This window comes from Coregonus clupeaformis, chromosome 17 (assembly GCF_020615455.1).
Source record: "Coregonus clupeaformis isolate EN_2021a chromosome 17, ASM2061545v1, whole genome shotgun sequence".
In the NCBI taxonomy this organism is placed as follows: domain Eukaryota; kingdom Metazoa; phylum Chordata; class Actinopteri; order Salmoniformes; family Salmonidae; genus Coregonus; species Coregonus clupeaformis.
This window is the reverse complement of record NC_059208.1, coordinates 72178524-72198076: the sequence shown is the minus strand read 5'-3', so window position 1 is coordinate 72198076 and position 19553 is coordinate 72178524. Positions and strand designations below refer to the sequence as shown.

The 19553-nt window shown below is 42.7% G+C and overlaps 1 protein-coding gene across 2 annotated transcripts in view; it reads left to right on the top strand.

The window, feature by feature from the left end:
- Positions 1 to 19553, top strand: part of LOC121572345 (apoptosis-stimulating of p53 protein 2-like) — a 43613-nt gene that overhangs the window by 6582 nt on the left and 17478 nt on the right. Inside the window, exons 1-3 of one of the 2 annotated variants that reach the window (XM_045226522.1) lie at positions 85 to 144; positions 10122 to 10269; positions 10855 to 10968. In XM_045226522.1, coding sequence (XP_045082457.1) covers positions 10122 to 10269; positions 10855 to 10968 — 262 coding nt within the window. In that variant the 5' untranslated portion in view covers positions 85 to 144. Of the gene's footprint in view, positions 1 to 84; positions 145 to 10121; positions 10270 to 10854; positions 10969 to 19553 lie in introns of those variants that run through there. The other variant, XM_045226521.1, reaches the window with a different exon arrangement.

Sequence of the window (19553 nt, the reverse complement as noted above, 5' to 3'; positions counted from 1 at the left end):
ATAGTAAAGTCACGTGAGCCTGGCCATATGGCCTGGACCCAGGCCGCAGTTTAAAAACATTGGGAGCTGACCGGCGGTGGCGGCTCGCAAGCTTATCCCAATCTGCCAACATTTATTAAAGATCCACTCAACCACAAGTCAAGGGTTAGTGCTAATATCTTTTTTTAAACGCGTAATGGAGAAAATGATACCGCTTTAACTGAAAAGGTCCCCGTTTCAAGAGGAAACGCAACAGTTCTTTGAAGTTGGACTCCGTAGGATGGCTTTGCCCCGATGATGCATGTATCGACAGATGCTCATTTGTTGGATGCTGTTATTGGCATGAATAATCAATGACTCCAGTGGGGTTGGATTACTCCTGTAGCTTGTAACTGCCGTCACAGCAAACTTCATCTCTAGTCACTCTCTATTCCAATTAATTAGCTTTCCATTTGTGTCCGTCATGGTATATCAACAATTCAATCAACCTGTTTAACAAAATGTAATGGTCAGTTGGTCCCATAACAACTTGTGTGTATCATTTCAACTTGTTCTCCTCCCATGCCTACTTTTGAGCGCTCTAGTATTTTTATCACCACAGCACAATAATTCACCAAGAGTGAATGTCACAAAAAAGGTTATTTAGATTTCCTCAAGGCATCTCACACAAGTTATTTTTTGGGGAGAAATTTGCAGGCGCAAGAAGGGCTTTGTCAGTAATTAGATTTCGGATTAAGACCACCATCCACGATTAATTCAGTCTATCCCTATCAACAGTGAGTTGTTATGAAATACAGAACCTTTTAGTTGACATTTGTTAAAGGAAGGTCATATAGAGCCTCTAGTCCGAGTCATCGTGGTCAAATGCCCGAAGTCTATGTTTATCTCACCTAATAACAGAGGAACAATTTGCAATTACAGCAAACCTTTCCGAAGATCTCATAGCACTTAGCTCATCACCTTATCCTCCACCAATTAGACTCCCTATTGCTAATGAGGTTTATACTCAGTCATACTGATGCGCCATTAATGAGAAGTTTAGCCTAATCGATCTCATTAGATGCCCCACACTGTGAAACATTTTTTTATTTTATTTTTACCACAGACTAGACCTCGCAGGCCAATGTCTGATAGGAGTAGGGTGAAGTTGCCCCAGACACTCATCATGGGTCAGTTTAGCATTTTTAGGATTGGGGGAGGGGAAGCTGATCCTAGATATGTACTTAGGGGAAACTTCACCCCGGAGCTGTCTGATCTGTCTGAATAGAAGGGCAGTGTTGTGTTATTAGGGCTGCTCCCACACGCAAAGTCAAAGTGCTCTGCCTTTCCCCTGCTGTGTGAATCAGGGGAATTGTATTCAATCAAGCCGCCTGCCATAACAGTGTTTTTATATAGAATCTATCCATAGAATTAGAATGGATTGTTTTCAATTCTATGTGTGCTTTGTTTATACAACTACTGCCTATGCACACGTCTTATTCTGATAACTGGAATGATCTGTATGTGGAGGCTACCTGGAATACAGTGTAGCCTATAGGACAACTTCTCTCAAAGGCAGTAAAGTATTCTATTCTACTTCTGGTTCTCCAAGATATGCAGTGGGGTCTAAAATTATTGACACCCTTGATAAAGATGAGCAATAATGACTGTATAAAATAAATAATTCAAATACTGAGCTATATTGTATGCAAAAAAATTTTGGGAAATTATATACTAATACAATTGCTTAGAGAAAGAGATTTTGTTTAACAAGTTATATATTTTTTTCCCTCAAAGGTAGGGTTCAAAATGATTGACACCCCTAAAGATTCTTATAAATAAAGTAGTGAAAAGTTTAGTATATGGTCCCATATTCCTAGCACGCAATGACTACATCAAGCTTGTGACTACAAACTTGTTGGATGCATTTGGAGTTCGTTTTGGTTGTGTTTCAGATTAGTTTGTTCCCAATAGAAATGAATGATAAATAATGTATTGAGTCACTTTTATTATAAATAAGAATAGAATATGTTTCTAAACACTACTGCATTAATATGTATGCTACTATGATTACGGATAATCCTGAATAAATCCTGAATAATTAGTGAGAAAATTAGAGGGTCAAAGATCATACCTTCAAGACATGCTAACCTTTACCAATAACAGGGGAGGTTACCATGTGTTGGGGGCATGATATTTGGCCCTCTGTAACTTTCTTACTCATCATTATTCACAATTCATTCAGAATTATTCGTAATCATGGTAGCGTCCACACTAATGTAGAAGTGTTTAGAAACATATTATATTGTTATTTACAATAAAAGTGACTCCAAAATGACACAATACATTATTTACCATTCATTTCTGTTGGCCACAAAATAATCTGAAACACAACCAAAACTAACTGCAAATACATCCAACAACTTTGAAAGGTCACAAGCTTGATGTAGTCATTTCTTGCTAGGAATATGGGACCAAATACTACACTTCTGACTACTTTATTTATAAGAATCTTTAGGGGTGTCAATCATTTTAACCCGTACCTTTTTGAGATGTTTTTTATATTACTTGCTAAACAAAATCTCTTTCTCTAAGCAAATGTATACAATTATATAATTTCGCAATTTGAATGATTTCTTTTATACAGTCATTATTGCTAATCCTTATCAAGGGTGTTAATAATTTCGGACCCCACTGCACATACAGTACGAGAACGTCGACGGTGGGGGATAGCACAAGGACATCATCATTGGCGACCCATAAAAAAAAAGAAGCCACATTTCCATAAGAACTGATTATTCTCTGAGGGGAAAAGAACATTCCCCTATTCTGACTTGGTCATCCACTGCAAGAGTGCATCCAAAATGGTAACCTTTTCCCTACATAGTGCACTACTTTTGACCAGATCCCTATGGGTCCGGATCAAAAGTATTGCACTACATAGGGAATAGGGTTCAATTTGGGACGCAGGCCAAGAGCCAGCAATGATAGCTCTCCTATACATTTGTGTATGGAAATACAAGTGTGCTACTTTGCATGTAATTTGATGTTCGGTCGATTTGTATTCGACAGGTCGTACAAAAGCACAATGTATGTCTTTACATGCCATGCATTCAGTGAGTGGTGCCAAGCAAACAGGGACATGCCAGGGAATTAGCAAATGCCTCCAATGTCCGCGTCCCCTTTGAAAAAGGGGGGGGTTCAAGCATGGGCTTCCTTAAGATGTGTATTTAGTCAAAAATGTACCTATTACCATTCAATAAATGAATACATTAGTGTAAGTGTGGTTTAGTTGATGAACAGCGTTAGTTTAAATACATTTTCTGTTGAGAAGTGTGCTGTATACAGAGAAACAAGCTGGGGTCCACATATTTTTTTAAGCAGCTTTACAAGATACAAATAGGACTCAAATCAGCTATATACTGTTAAAGAGCGACTGCCTTTAAAAAGCAACAAATCCCCTTGAAAATGGCCTATGTGGCATTGATAGGAATCAGAAACAGTTATTCTAGTGTCAAAATTGACTACAAAGTGTAAATAGGATAATTTTGGTCATAAAGTCAGTCTCGCCTAAAACTGAGTTTGGAACATCTGTGTGTCACAACGGGTAAATGAAGGTTGGGTTTTGATTTGACGATGTACATTTGCCCACTAACATGGGGTGAACAGCTGCAGTGATAGCTCTCTATCCAGTAGCATATACAGTGAGACAGACTGCCCAGCAGACTTTGTTTACATAAGACAACACGTCGCAAATGTTTTTACTTGAGAAATACTGCACCAAACACCTTAGTTAGATGTAAAATTGCGCAGCTAAAACATCCTCAGCAAAAACGTAAACATGTATGACAGATTTCTTGAGTTATCCCCGATTCATTCTGGGGATTTTGAGGAAGTGAAATGGGGGACAAACATCATTAACCAAATGTGGAATCAGTCAGGAAACACAGCTCCAAGACTGAAATCCTGTTTTTCTAATGAGCAACAGAAAAACACACTTGTCAATAGGCGTGTTCAGTGGCTCTTTAAAGACGGACTCTTTAGAGTGTTGTAGGTAGACTTAGCAAAATTACATTGTCATGCAAAGTGGGGTGACTTCCTGTTTTAAAGAAATCAACAACAACAAACTTAGAATTTGCCTCTATTTGCCACTCTCCAATGTGGGCATGTCTCAAGGGAGGCCGAATGTTGGCAATTAGTAGTATTTTTGCTGATATTAATTATCTTGTTGTCTGCAAGCAGGAAGTTGCTTGGCTTTGCATGATGATGTCATATGGCAGAATCTACCTTTAAGAAGGCACATGGCCATGATGTTATCCTAGCTCCAATTGCCAGTCTGTGGTTTTCTTGTACTCCTAGCGTGACTAGGACAGAAAGGCAGTCAGTCATATCGCCAGCTGTAGTCTGATCCAGTGCCCAGATTGAGAGCATTTAGGCAAAAAAAGCCTATTTTTAAACCCTTAGTGCACAGCTGCTTCAAACCGGATACTTGAATTGGTGCGTGGAGTGTCAGCCGGCAAGCTTGTGCCTCGATTTCACAAATGTCGGATCAGTCGGCATTGCGAGTGGTTTAGCATTGTTACGTGTCTCTCAGCCACTTCTGTTAAATACCAGATGTTGTGGCGGATGTGGAAGGCTTTATTATTTTATACTGTTGCCTCGACATAATTATGTTTCTCTCCATAATCCACCTGTGCTTGACATCATAGATTTATCATGAATGGTTTCAGGCTTGAAAACCTTCCATAGATTTCAGGAAATTGTTAGACAGCTCAGTTTGACAAAGAATTTGAAAACCACTCAGATCAATAGCTTAGTAAGATCTAAGTCTCCTGATTTTATAGTGGCATCTCCAAATTATAACGGGTTTTAAGCAGAGGTTTTCTGAATGGCAGGTTCTGTCGGTTGTTAGTGGGAACGAAGTGCTGCAGTCTACAGGACAGCTTCCATGTTACTCTCAGTGTGTGTCCCAAATGGCACCCTATGGGCCCTGGTCAAATGCAATGCACTATGTACTGTAGGGAAAAGGGTGCCATTTGGGGCGCATCTTCAGTCTAAAGCCCATCTGTTACCTCAATGGTATAGCTCTAACAGGCCACATGCCAGACCACCTCTACGAAGCAACAAGCCAATGATTGCTTTTTGCATCCTCTATACCTTTGGGCAGCGGAATGTGTTTGGCTTGGCCTGCTATTTATGATGCGAAGAAATTGCTGACTTGCACTTGGCTCTATAACCCTTTATTGTCCCCCATATACAGTTGTCACAGTGGTCTGCTGCAGCGTTTGCGCATTTGAAATGAAACTGTTGACCTGTAGAATCTAGTGAAAGGTCAAATTCACAGAGCCTGCCCCCTTTTCTCAAGGACCGGTGTCCTTGAAAGTGTTGTCTCGTCATCATGTTTTCATTTTCAAAGATTGGGGCTTGGCTCTATTGGAATTTGAGACCCAGTTTTCTCTTTTTGAAAAGGTGTTCAGAACTGCATTCACCCCTTCACAATTCCAGAGGGGGTTCTGGAGTAGGTACCAGACTGTCCCCATTCTGTCTTTGGGCTGGCTCAGTCCAGATGGCGAAATAACACCATTATTATTCGTGGAATTCCCTATGGTAATTTATTTGTAAAAGGACCCATAAGCACCAACGTGAAGTTCATAGGACCATGTCAAATTGGGTGACAAATGAAAGCTACGAGTCTATATTTTTGAGAGATTAAGGCATACAGTGCCTTTCGGAAAGTATTCAGACCCCTTGACTTTTTCCACATTTTGTTACGTTACAGCCTTATTCTAAAATTGATTAAAGAAAAAAAAATCCTCAGCAATCTACACACAATACCCCGTAATAACAAAGCGAAAACAGGTTTTTAGAAATTTCTGCAAATGTATTAAAAATAAACAACTGAAATACCTTATTTACATAAGTATTCAGACCCTTTGCTATAGAACTCGAAATTGAGCTCAGGCATCCTGTTTCCATTGATCATCCTTGAGATGTTTCTACAACTTGATTGGCGTCCACCTGTGGTAAATTCAATTGATTGGACATGATTTGGAAAGGCACACACCTGTCTATATAAGGTCCCACAGCTGACAGTGCATGTCAGAGCAAAAACCAAGCCATGAGGTCGAAGGAATTGTCCGTAGAGCTCCGAGACAGGATTGTGTCGAGGCACAGATCTGGGGAAGGGTACGAAAACATTTCTGCAGCATTGGAAGTCCCCAAGAACACAGTGGCCTCCATCATTCTTAAATGGAAGACATTTCGAACCACCAAGACTCTTCCTAGAGCTGGCCGCCCGGCCAAACTGAGCAATCGGGGGAGAAGGGCCTTGGTCAGGGAGGTGACCAAGAACCCGATGGTCACTCTGACAGAGCTCTAGAGTTCCTCTGTGGAGATGGGAGAACATTCCAGAAGGACAACCATCTCTGCAGCACCACGAATCAGGCCTTTATGGTAGAGTGGCCAGACAGAAGCCACTCCTCAGTAAAAGGCACATGACAGCCTGCTTGGAATTTGCCAAAAGGCACCTAAAGACTCTCAGACCATGAGAAACAAGATTCTCTGGTATGATGAAACCAAGATTGAACTCTTTGGCCTGAATGCCAAGCGTCACGTCTGGAGGAAACCTGGCACCATCCCTACGGTGAAGCATGGTGGTGGCAGCATCATGCTGTGGGGATGTTTTTCAGCGGCAGGGACTGGGAGACTAGTCAGGATTGATGGAAAGATGAATGTAGCAAAGTACAGAGAGATCCTTAATGAAAACCTGCTCCAGAGCGCTCAAGACCTCAGACTGGGGCGATGGTTCACCTTCCAACAGGACAACGACCTTAAGCACACAGCCAAGACAACGCAGGAGTGGCTTCGGGACAAGTCTCAATGTCCTTGAGTGGCCCAGCCAGAGCCCGGACTTGAACCCAAAAGAACATCTCTGGAGAGACCTGAAAAAGCTGTGCAGAGACGCTCCCCATCCAACCTGACAGAGCTTGAGAGGATCTGCAGAGAAGAATGGGAGAAACGACCCCAAATACAGGTGTGCCAAGCTTGTAGCGTCATACGCAAGAAGACTCGAGACTGTAATCGCTGCCAAAGGTGCTTCAACAAAGTACTGAGTAAAGGGTCTGAATACTTATGTAAATGTGATATTTCAGTTTTTAAATTTTTTATAAATTAGCACACATTTCTAAAAACCTGTTTTTGCTTTGTCATTATGGGGTAATATGTATAGATTGATGAGGGGGAAAAAACTATTGAATCCATTTTAGAATAAGGCTGTAACATAACAAAATGTGGAAAAAGTCAAGGGGTCTAAATACTTTCCGAAGGCAAGTATTTTCCATTCTCAAAATTAGGAATAAGCAAAGACTTTGATTTATTGTCAAACAGATGAAAAGGGGGTCTTAGAATACATCTACCAGAAAAAGTCTTACGGTAGTACAAATACATCTAAACACAATAATGTTGAATTAGACGCCTGCCAACTAATATCAACACTTATATTTATACTGAACAAAAATATAAACGCAACAATTTCAAGGATTTTACTGAGTTAAAGTTCATAAAGGGAAATCAGTCAATTGAAATAAATTCATTAGGCCCTAATCTATGGATTTCACATGACTGGGCAGGGGCACAGCCATGGGTGGTCCTGGGAGGGCATAGGCCCACCCACTGGGGAGCGAAGCCCAGCAAATCACAATGAGTTTTTCCCCATAAAAGGGCTTTATTACAGACAGAAATACTCCACAAAAGGGCTTTATTACAGACAGAAATACTCCTCAGTTTCATCAGCTGTCCTGGTGGCTGGTCTCAGATGATCCTGCAGGTGAAGAAGCCAGATGTGGAGTTCCTGGGCTGGCGTGGTTACACGTGGTCTGCAGTTGTGTGGCCAGTTGGACGTACTGCCAAATTCTCTAAAACGACTTTGGAAGCGGCTTATGGTAGACAAATGAACATTCAATTATCTGGCCACAGCTCTGTTGGACATTCCTGAAGTCAGCATGCCAATTGTAGGCTCCCTCAAAATCGGGACATCTGTGGCATTGTGTTGTGTGACAAAACTGCACATTTAAGAGTGGCCTTTTATTGTCCCCAGCACAAGGTGCACCTTTGTAATGATCATGCTGTTTAATCAGCTTCTTGATATGCCACACCTGTCAGGTGGATGGATTATCTTGGCAAATGAGAAATGCTCAGTAACAGGGATGTAAACAAATTTGTGCACAAAATTAGAGAGACATTTTTTTTTGTGCATATGGAACATTTCTGGAATCTTTTTTTTCTGCTCATAAACATGGGCCCAACACTTTACATGTTGCGTTTATTTTTGTTCAGTATAGTTTAGGATTACCTTTTCTGCCTTCTGTAAGTTTAAGAAGCATTACGATGTGCGTTAAAATTCTGTTACCAAAAGTCCACATATCTTTAAGATATTTTCAAATTTCTCTCCCTCATGAGCAGGGCCGGATTAAGAAATCATAGGCCCCGAGCTTTGTTTTTTTTATAGGCCCTGCCAGTTAGTTATAGTGTTTAGATTTTTTAAAAATGAATTCTTATGTGATTAAAACTAAAATCTGTTACCAGATCGGTAACAGAATTTCCAAAAAATTGGTAGCGGAGTTTTTGCTATTTAATTGGCTACAATGGGAAATCATAGTAGTCACAAACAACAGTTGGGTCGCCTGCTACTATTCTCCCTTTCACTGACATACTATTATGTTCAGCTAATAAATGTTTTCCTTTCTCTTTCTGTCATCTGGTGGTCAAAGCAAGAGTGTGAAAAGTCTGGACAACCTCTCAATTCTCTCTCTCCATCTCTAATTAATGTCACCTCCTGGCTCTTACTGACACCTACCCATGAGCCCCATCTCTTTCAATTTTTTATTTGGTCAGTCTGCCCTGGTCTTGATTTCAACGTCCACAGACATCTGGACCGGCCCAAACATAGACGTCCACGATTGGTTCAGATTTGGTCCGGTCCGGACGCCTATGTTTCATAAGTTTGGAAAGCACAGTACAGTTAACAAAAGTAGAGTATAGTTCAGTATAGTAAAGAAAAGTAGAATAGAGTTCAGTAAAGTCCTGTAGAGTACATTACACTGTAATGTACTATACTCTGCTGAACTCTACTGTACTGAACTGAGCTATACTCTACTTGACTATACTGTACTGAACTCTACTGTACTGAACTATACTCTACTGTTCTGTGAGGTACTGTTCTCTACAAGGCTCTACTGTGCTGTAATTTGATGTCCAAACTTGTGAAAAATAGACGTCTATGATTGGTTCAGATTTTGTCCGGTCTGGACCAACCAAATTTGGTCTTGTTTGGTGGTGGAGCTAATTAAAATAATAGCCAGTGTGTAGAATAATACCCAAATATGCAAAGGACAACCTTTTTGTGAATGACATTCATATCCAAAATTATGCATTTCTGTGTAGTACAAATCAAGGACCATTGATTAAATTATATTGGCGCAATTCTGTTACCGGGTATAAATCCACTTCACTTAGTGTAGTTCAATAACCAAAATAATTTTTTTTCAAACTCAAGGTGTGATGTCATAGCTGACACCCAATTCTTTCTACAGACTTCTTTGAATATGAATTCGAAGCAGATTTTTAAGTGTTTGGAAAACGTGTTCACATAAAAAACTGAGGGAGATTTAACCAAAATTCTGTTACCAAACTTTGCATCTGCACAGTTCTTCCAGTAAATGTTTTTTTGTAAAATGTTCAGTGTAAAATCTTAAATGTAGTCCTTGTGCATTTACTGGTTTGTTAAACTTTTTAAATCAATGTTTTTTGTTTGGCATACATTTTAAGTGAAAAATCTGAGTCTCAGCGCAATTCCGTTACAGTGGAATTGCCCCTATTAGAAAAAAGACCACACTGACAAATGACTTCCCCGTAAGATATTTGGATCCAAAATAGACATTGACCATCTGTTTCGAAGAGAGCAGGGACCTAATGTGCTTCTAATTATTTTCTCACTATTTTTGTAAGTCCCCCACTGCGATGGGTTTCTCTGAATTGGCTCAGTCTTTGTCTGGAGTTGGACCCTGATGTTCTATAACAGGGTTTCTCAGTCCAGAATACTGTACACAGCACCAATGTCAAGTAACACTGTTCTAATGGTCAGTTTTTCACTGTCTGTGTCTTAGATGTTCCTCACCGTGTACCTCAGCAACAACAACCAGCATTTCACAGAGGTGCCCGTTACCCCGGAAACGCTTTGTCGGGATGTGGTGGAGCTGTGCAAGGAGCCGGGGGAGGGAGAATGCTACCTAGCCGAGATGTGGCGAGGCTCAGGTGAGTTTCATTACGGTTCTCACTCAGTCTTCTCAATTCTATGCCTTTTAAACTTATCGTAGAGTGCCAACTTCTTACTAAGGATCAAGTTTATTGGACAGAGACAGTAAAAAGAGACAGTAAAGTAAGGAGGAGAGGTGTGCTAGAAGGGCATGGGCCAGATTCAAACCAATGCCAACACCGTAGTCATGTGTGAGGCTGTGGAATTACTGCTAGGCCAGCCAGGACACTTCCTGGCTAACTTTTAACGGCAGTGTTTACTCTAGGTTTATATGTTATGCAGGGCTGCACTCATCAAAGTGTTGAACTGAATGAAACCAATCGAAGGCCGGAGTTTTCAGTGGTGGGTAGGAGGAACCAAAAAAATCTTGTTCAATGTCAACTTTGGCCCAGTTCCATTTCGCTCCCTAGCCCCTACTACTTCGGCGTTCACTAATCTTAAAGGTGACGTAATGGGTGAAAGCAGTACCGCTATCCCGTCAGATGTGAACACCTGAAGGGTAAAGGTTGAGGTAAGGGACCAAAATGGAACGTGGCCTTGGACTCAAGAACTGCTTACTCAGGCATCTTTCTTTGTCACACCAGAGCGCGCCATTGGTGACGGAGAGCGAATGCTGGACGTGCTCCAGCGTTGGGAACAGCAGAGGGGGGAGGTGCGCTTCCTTCTGCGCCACGACCGGGCACCCTGCCGAGAGTCGGGTGAGAGCCACATACACACATCCCCCACCAGTACCCTGGATGGTAAATAGTGTGGTAACTGAATGTGTCAAGCATAGCCTGAAAATGGAGACGCCTGGGTAGGCATGTGTGTTTACTGGCCGTTATGTGTGTAGTGTACACAATGTTCTATTCGTCCTATATTCCATTACAGTTGAGCCAAAGTCAATACAGCCAGCTACTATTCTAACTGGGAGACACACTTCATAGTCCCCATTGTTGGGATGATGAATTTCAATACAATTACCATATTAGAGTTGCTACATGGCCATTTTTCTTTTCTTAAAATCATTTAAATAATTATGCTTTGTATTCCAAGATTGCGTAGCAGTGCGGTCGTGTTCTCTTGTGTGTCCATGTAAATAGCCTGTTTTTTGTATTTTATTTTGAATTTTACGTATATATTTCCCTATCACACTTTTCATCCTTCTACTAAATATACTTTCCTGCAACCCGCCTCACTCAATGTGGAACGGATTCTATTATTTACTCACCTTTATCTAGAATCTCCAGTTGAAACTAGCCAGCCAGCTAACTAGCTACTTGCTATTAGCCACCGTTAGCAGTTTTCACCCAGAACATCTGATTTTCTGCCAGAATAACTGAATCACTGGACCTTAACACCGGATCGCAACTAGCTAGCCGCAACCGAATGGATGTCAAATGGATGTTGCTGTAGGCTAATCACCACTGCCCCCGAAGCAAGCATCAGTTAGCCTCGAGCAGGCCCATATCCCGGCTATCTACCTCTCTGTCTACCGGACGGGAGTAGCCAGCTAACCAGCTAACTAGCTACTTGCTATTAGCCACCGTTAGCGGTTTTTCACCATTGTCCGTGGCATGCACTACCTACCAGCCAGCTCTAGCCTGGACTATTATCGGCCAGTCTGCACTGTCTGCACAGCGCGTTATCGACCCAGAACCTATCGGATTTTCTGCCGGAATCACTGAATCACTGGACCTTTAACACTGGATAATCGCAACTAGCTAGCTGCAACCAAATGAACGTTGTTGTTGGCTAATCAGCCTTGAGCTAGCCTTGAGTCAGGCACATCTCCCGGCTATCTACCTCTCTGTCAACCGGACGGGACCTCCTAGAGTCGACACGGAGCCCCGCCGATCCATCACGACTGGTCTGCCGACGTAGTCGTCTGTGGTTTCAACAGGCTTCCTGTTGCGACGACCACGAAGATCCATCTGCTAGCCCCGGCCCGCTAGCACACGCAAATGACAGCCGTGCTTCCTGATCGCTGTGCTGTAGTACCAATTCGAACTGCTCTCTGACTCACATATTGCTGTTCACTGGACCTTATGATCACTCAGTTGCACAGCTGATGCCTGCTGGACTGTTCCTTTACACGGTACCCTGTCCTGTTTAGCCTCAGCCCAAACTTTATCGCCATTACCAGTTGTTGTCTTAGCTCTCTCTAATAACACCTGTGATTGCTTTATGCCTCTCTCCCATGTCAATATGCCTTGCCTATTGCTGTTCCAGTTCGTTCTTATTGTACAATTTCACTGTAGAACCCCAAGTCCCTCTCAAACTGCCTCAAATAGTTCCTTTGTTCCACCCCCCATACACGCCGAGACCGGCTCAATCGGTGCCTCCAGTGATGCTATCTCTTTCATTGTTACCCAACGCTTAGGTTTACCTCCACTGTACTCATATCCTTCCATATCCTTGTCTGTACATAATGCCCTGAATCTATTCTACAACGCCCGGAAATCTGCCCCCTTTATTCTCTGTACCCAACGCACTAGAAGACCAGTTCTTAAAGCCTTTAGCCGTATATCCTTATTCTAGTCCTCCTCTGTTCCTCTGGTGATGTAGAGGCTAACCCAGGCCCTGCAGCCCCCAGTATCACTCCTACTCCCCAGGAGCTATCATTTGTTGACTTCTGTAACCGTAAATGCCTTGGTTGTCTGCACGTTAACATCAGAAGCCTCCTTCCTAAGTTTGAGTTATTCACTGCATTAGCACACTCCACCAACCATGATGTTCTAGCAGTGTCTGAATCCTGGCTTAGGAAGGCCACCAAAAATTCTGAAATTTCCATCCCCAACTACAACATGTTCCGTCTAGATAGAACTGCCAAAGGGGGTGGAGTTGCAATCTACTGTAGAGAGAGCCTGCAGAGCTCTATCATACTATCCAGGTCTGTGCCCAAACAGTTTGAGCTTCTACTTCTAAAAATCCACCTTTCCAGAAATAAGTCTCTCACTGTTGCCGCTTGCTACAGACCCCCCTCAGCCCCCAGCTGTGCCCTGGACACCATATGTGAATTGATTGCCCCCCATTTATCCTCAGAGTTCGTACTGCTTGGTGACCTAAATTGGGATATGCTTAACATCCCGGCCATCCTACAATCCAAACTAGATGCCCTCAATCTCACACAAATGATCAACGAACCTACCAGGTACAACCCTAAATCCGTAAACATGGGCACCCTCATAGATATCATCCTGACTAACTTACCCTCTAAATACACCTCCGCTGTCTTCAACCAGGATCTCAGCGATCACTGCCTTATTGCCTGCGTCCGTAACGGGTCCGCAGTCAAACAACCACCCCTTATCACTGTCAAACGCTCCCTAAAACACTTTAGCGAGCAGGCCTTCCTAATTGACCTGGCCCAGGTATCCTGGATGGATATTGATTCATTCCGTCAGTAGAGGATGCCTGGTTGTTCTTTAAAAGTAATTTCCTCTCAATCTTAAATAAACATGCCCCATTCAAAAAATACAGAACTAAGAACAGATATAGCCCCTGGTTCTCCTCAGACTTGACTGCCCTTGACCAGCACAAAAATATCCTGTGGCGTACTGCATTAGCATCGAATAGCCCCCGCGATATGCAACTTTTCAGGGAAGTTAGGAACCAATATACACAAGCAGTTAGGAAAGCAAAGGCTAGCTTTATCAAACAGAAATTTGCATCCAGTAGCACTAACTCCAAAAAGTTTTGGGACACTGTAAAGTCCATGGAGAATAAGAACACCTCCTCCCAGCTGCCCACTGCACTGAGGCTAGGAAACACTATCACCACCGATAAATCTACAATAATCGAGAATTTCAACAAGCATTTTGCTACGGCTGGCCATGCTTTCCACCTGGCTACCACTACCCCGGCCACCAGCTCTGCACCCTCTGCTGCAACTTTCCCATGCCCCCCCGCTTCTCCTTCACACAAATTCAGACAGCTGATGTTCTGAAAGAGCTGCAAAATCTGGTCCATTCATCAGCTGGGCATCAGCTGGGCTAGACAATCTGGACGATTTATTTAAAAAACTAGCCGCCGAAATTGTCACAACCCCTATTACTAGTCTGTTCAACCTCTCGTAACGTCTGAGATCCCCAGAGATTGGAAAGCTGCCGCGGTCATCCCCCTCTTCAAAGGGGGTGACACTCTAGATCCAAACAGACCTATATCCGTCCTGCCCTGCCTTTCGAAAGTTTTTGAAAGCCAAGTTAACAAACAGATCACCGACTATTTCGAATCCCACCGTACCTTCTCCGCTATGCAATCCGGTTTCCGAGCTGGTCATGGGTGCACCTCAGCCACGCTCAAGGTGCTAAACGATATTATAACCGCGATCGATAATAGACAGTACTGTGCAGCCGTCTTCATCGACCTGGCCAAGGCTTTCGACTCTGTCAACCACCGCATTCTTATTGGCAGACTAAATAGCCTTGGTTTCTCAAATGACTGCCTCGCCTGGTTCACCAACTACTTCTCAAATAGAGTTCAATATGTCAAATCGGAGGGCCTGTTGTCTGGACCTATGGCAGTCTCTATGGGGGTGCCACAGGGTTCAATTCTTGGGCCAACTCTTTTCTCCGTGTATATCAATGATGTCGCTCTTGCTGCTGGTGACTCTTAGATCCACCTCTACGCAGACGACACCATTTTGTATACATCTGGCCCTTCATTGGACACTGTGTTAACAAACCTCCAAACGAGCTTCAATGCCATACAACACTCCTTCAGTAGCCTCCAACTGCTCTTAAACACTAGTAAAACTAAATGCATGCTCTTCAATCGAACGCTGCTGGCACCTGCCCACCCGACTAGAATCACTACTCTCGACGGGTCTGACCTAGAGTATGTGGACAACTACAAATACCTAGGTGTCTGGTTAGACTGTAAACTCTCCTTCCAGACTCACATTAAGCATCTCCAATCCAAAGTTAAATCTAGAATCAGCTTCCTATTTCGCAACAAAGCCTCCTTCACTCATGCTGCCAAACATGCCCTCGTAAAACTGACTATCCTACCGATCCTTGACTTCGGCGATGTCATTTACAAAATAGCCTCCAACACTCTACTCAGCAAATTGGATGTAGTCTATCACAGTGCCATCCGTTTTGTCACCAAAGCCCCATATACTACCCACCACTGTGACCTGTACGCTCTTGTTGGCTGGTCCTCGCTACATATTCGTCGCCAAACCCACTGGCTCCAGGCCATCTATAAATCACTGCTAGGCAAATCCCCGCCTTATCTTAGCTCATTGGTCACCATAGCAACACCCACCCGTAATATGCGCTCCAGCAGGTATATCTCACTGGTCATCCCCAAAGCCAACACCTCCTTTGGCCGCCATTCCTTCCAGTTCTCTGCTGCCAATGACTGGAATGAATTGCAAAAATCTCTGAAGCTGGAGACTCTTATCTCCCTCACTAACTTTAAGCATCAGTTGTCAGAGCACCTTACCGATCACTGCACCTGTACACAGCCCATCTGAAATTAGCCCACCCAACTACCTCATCCCTATATTGTTATTTATTTTTGCTCATTTGCACCCCAGTATCACTATTTGCACATCATCTCTTGCACATCTATAATTACAGTGTTAATACTAATTGTAATTATTTTGCACTATGGCCTATGTATTGCCTTACCTCTATAACTTGCTACATTTGAACACACTGTATATACAGTGAGGGAAAAAAGTATTTGATCCCCTGCTGATTTTTTACGTTTGCCCACTGACAAAGAAATAATCAGTCTATAATTTTAATGGTAGGTTTATTTGAACAGTGAGAGACAGAATAACAACAACAAAATCCAGAAAAACGCATGTAAAAAATGTTATAAATTGATTTGCATTTTAATTAGGGAAATAAGTATTTGACCCCCTCTCAATCAGAAAGATTTCTGGCTCCCAGATGTCTTTTATACAGGTAACGAGCTGAGATTAGGAGCACACTCTTAAAGGGAGTGCTCCTAATCTCAGTTTGTTACCTGTATAAAAGATACCTGTCCACAGAAGCAATCAATCAATCAGATTCCAAACTCTCCACCATGGCCAAGACCAAAGAGCTCTCCAAGGATGTCAGGGACAAGATTGTAGACCTACACAAGGCTGGAATGGGCTACAAGACCATCGCCAAGCAGCTTGGTGAGAAGGTGACACCAGTTGGTGCGATTATTCGCAAATGGAAGAAACACAAAAGAACTGTCAATCTCCCTCGGCCTGGGGCTCCATGCAAGATCTCGCCTCGTGGAGTTGCAATGATCATGAGAACGGTGAGGAATCAGCCCAGAACTACACGGGAGGATCTTGTCAATGATCTCAAGGCAGCTGGGACCATAGTCACCAAGAAAACAATTGGTAACACACTACGCCGTGAAGGACTGAAATCCTGCAGCGCCCGCAAGGTCCCCCTGCTCAAGAAAGCACATATACAGGACCGTCTGAAGTTTGCCAATGAACATCTGAATGATTCAGAGGAGAACTGGGTGAAAGTGTTGTGGTCAGATGAGACCAAAATGGAGCTCTTTGGCATCAACTCAACTTGCCGTGTTTGGAGGAGGAGGAATGCTGCCTATGACCCCAAGAACACCATCCCCACCGTCAAACATGGAGGTGGAAAAATTATGCTTTGGGGGTGTTTTTCTGCTAAGGGGACAGGACAACTTCACCGCATCAAAGGGACGATGGACGGGGCCATGTACCATCAAATCTTGGGTGAGAACTTCGTTCCCTCAGCCAGGGCATTGAAAATGGGTCGTGGATGGGTATTCCAGCATGACAATGACCCAAAACACACGGCCAAGGCAACAAAGGAGTGGCTCAAGAAGAAGCACATTAAGGTCCTGGAGTGGCCTAGCCAGTCTCCAGACCTTAATCCCATAGAAAATCTGTGGAGGGAGCTGAAGATTCGAGTTGCCAAACGTCAGCCTCGAAACCTTAATGACTTGGAGAAGATCTGCAAAGAGGAGTGGGACAAAATCCCTCCTGAGATGTGTGCAAACCTGGTGGCCAACTACAAGAAACATCTGACCTCTGTGATTGCCAACAAGGGTTTTGCCACCAAGTACTAAGTCATGTTTTGCAGAGGGGTCAAAAACTTATTTCCCTCATTAAAATGCAAATCAATTTATAACATTTTTGACATGCGTTTTTCTGTTTTTTGTTGTTGTTATTCTGTCTCTCACTGTTCAAATAAACCTACCATTAAAATTATAGACTGATAATTTCTTTGTCAGTGGGCAAACGTACAAAATCAGCAGGGGATCAAATACATTTTTCCCTCACTGTATATTTTCTGTTGTATTTTTGACTTTATGTTTTGTTTTACCCCATATGTAACTCTGTGTTGTTGTTTTTATCACACTACTTTGCTTTATCTTGGCCAGGTCGCAGTTGTAAATGAGAACTTGTTCTCAACTGGCGTACCTGGGGTGGCAGGTAGCTTAGTGGTTAAGAGCGTTGTGCCAGTAACCGCTGGTTCTAATCCCCGAGCCGACTAGGTGGAAAATCTGTTGATGTGCCCTTGAGCAAGGCTCTTAACCCTAATTGCTCCTGTAAGTTGCTCTGGATAAGAGCATCTGCTAAATGACTAAAATGTAAAATAAAGGTGAAATAAATAAATAAAATATGCCACGGGCACTGTCTGTGGCTAACCTAAGCAATACCATGCCACCCAATGTGCCACATGGCCCACACACACTAAAGCTTATGTAAATGCCTGACAGAAAGATGATTCAGCCATCCTTAATTCTTCTTTTGCTGCTTTTGCGTTTTCTTCTATATTTTGTGAACTTGCCATAACCCAGTGGCACTATTATTGTCATAGCATCCTTTGTGGTTGTAATAACACAATCCAGTTTCTGAACACACCCCCATATGATGTAGAATATTGAACACTTTAACCCACTTTAAAGGTGCTACACATAGGATTTCTATTTTATTTTTGCATTGTAATTTCAGAAATATATCTGCAGTAATAGTGTAATGATAGTGTTTCACAGTATTACTTACCCGCAAGTGTTGTGATTGGCTGTGATATTCGCCGATAGATTTCTCCTGCCGGCATCTGTTGTCAAAATGGGAAAGCTGTTTTGATTTTGTGGCTGTCTTTAGCGGAAATCAGGTCAAGCGGCCAATGTAGAAATCGCTCTGTCATTTCCTGGGTGCAAAAATTCTACACTGTTCACTCAATGTCTGTTTATGTGAGACAACAAGCCCTGAATAGTGTAGGGAATCATTGTACCATCTAAATCGCTGTGAAATATATTTTCAATAACAAAAAATATAGTTTTTACAGCTGTTTGAAGCTGGTAGACCAAAACTGGAAGTAAAAGGCTCAAGCGCGAGTCTCCGCCATGTTACGGGGAAATTGAATGCGGGGGAGGGGGGATATTTGTTTTGAATGCAGTCTAGTGCTGTTGCAATTCACCTAGCTTCCAAATGTGTAAGCACCTTTAAACAACTTCACCATGTAGTCTTAGGTAGCATGCTACCCGTTAACCGCCCTCTCAGCTGGGGTGTATTCATTACGGAAAACATTTACCGTTTAAGAACCAAACGGAAGCAAACAGAGCAAAACAAGTTTCTATTGGACAAATTCAGGTAGGTCCCTCCCCGTTTTTGTTCTGTTTGCTTCCGTTTAAGAAACGTTTTGCACAGAATCGGCGTAATGAAAATACCCATGCTAATGGTTAAAGTGAGCCCATAGGGAACAGTACACTTTACTTTCATTGCTGTGATTTTGGTTTTGTGCTTGTTCTTTTTTCTGTGAATATCCGCATTGCGTTTTCATGAGACGATTAGCCAAGGTCATATTCTTTTCAGTGGTACCACTATGTGATGCCCCCTCATAACTTAGTCCTTTATGCAACTTGAAAACAACAGAAAGCCCTTTCTTTCTTAACCCAAGGTTCTCTGGTCATTTGAGAACCTTGTGTAGTTCCATGTGTTTGGGTTTCTAGTTGCTTGGAATGATGGGCCCCCTACGCAGGACAAAGCCATATTACGCAACAGAACAGTGCAAGGGATATCACAGCACAAAGGCTTTATTATTTGTTCTTGGGACACGATTGTAGTCAATTACAACCAGTCTGGCTCGGCTCCCTGTTTTGCTTGTGCCGTTATTACCAAATAAGGTGTAGGATTTGGGTTGTATAACTAATAAGCCTGAGTTGTGGCCCCCCAAAGAGCTTATTAAAGGGATCAGCCTTGTTGTTCAGCCTTTTTGGGTTACCCATATTAGCTGTTCGCAAAACAGCATTGCATAACCGTCAGACACTGGCACGGGAAGAGCAACTGTGTAGACGAGGC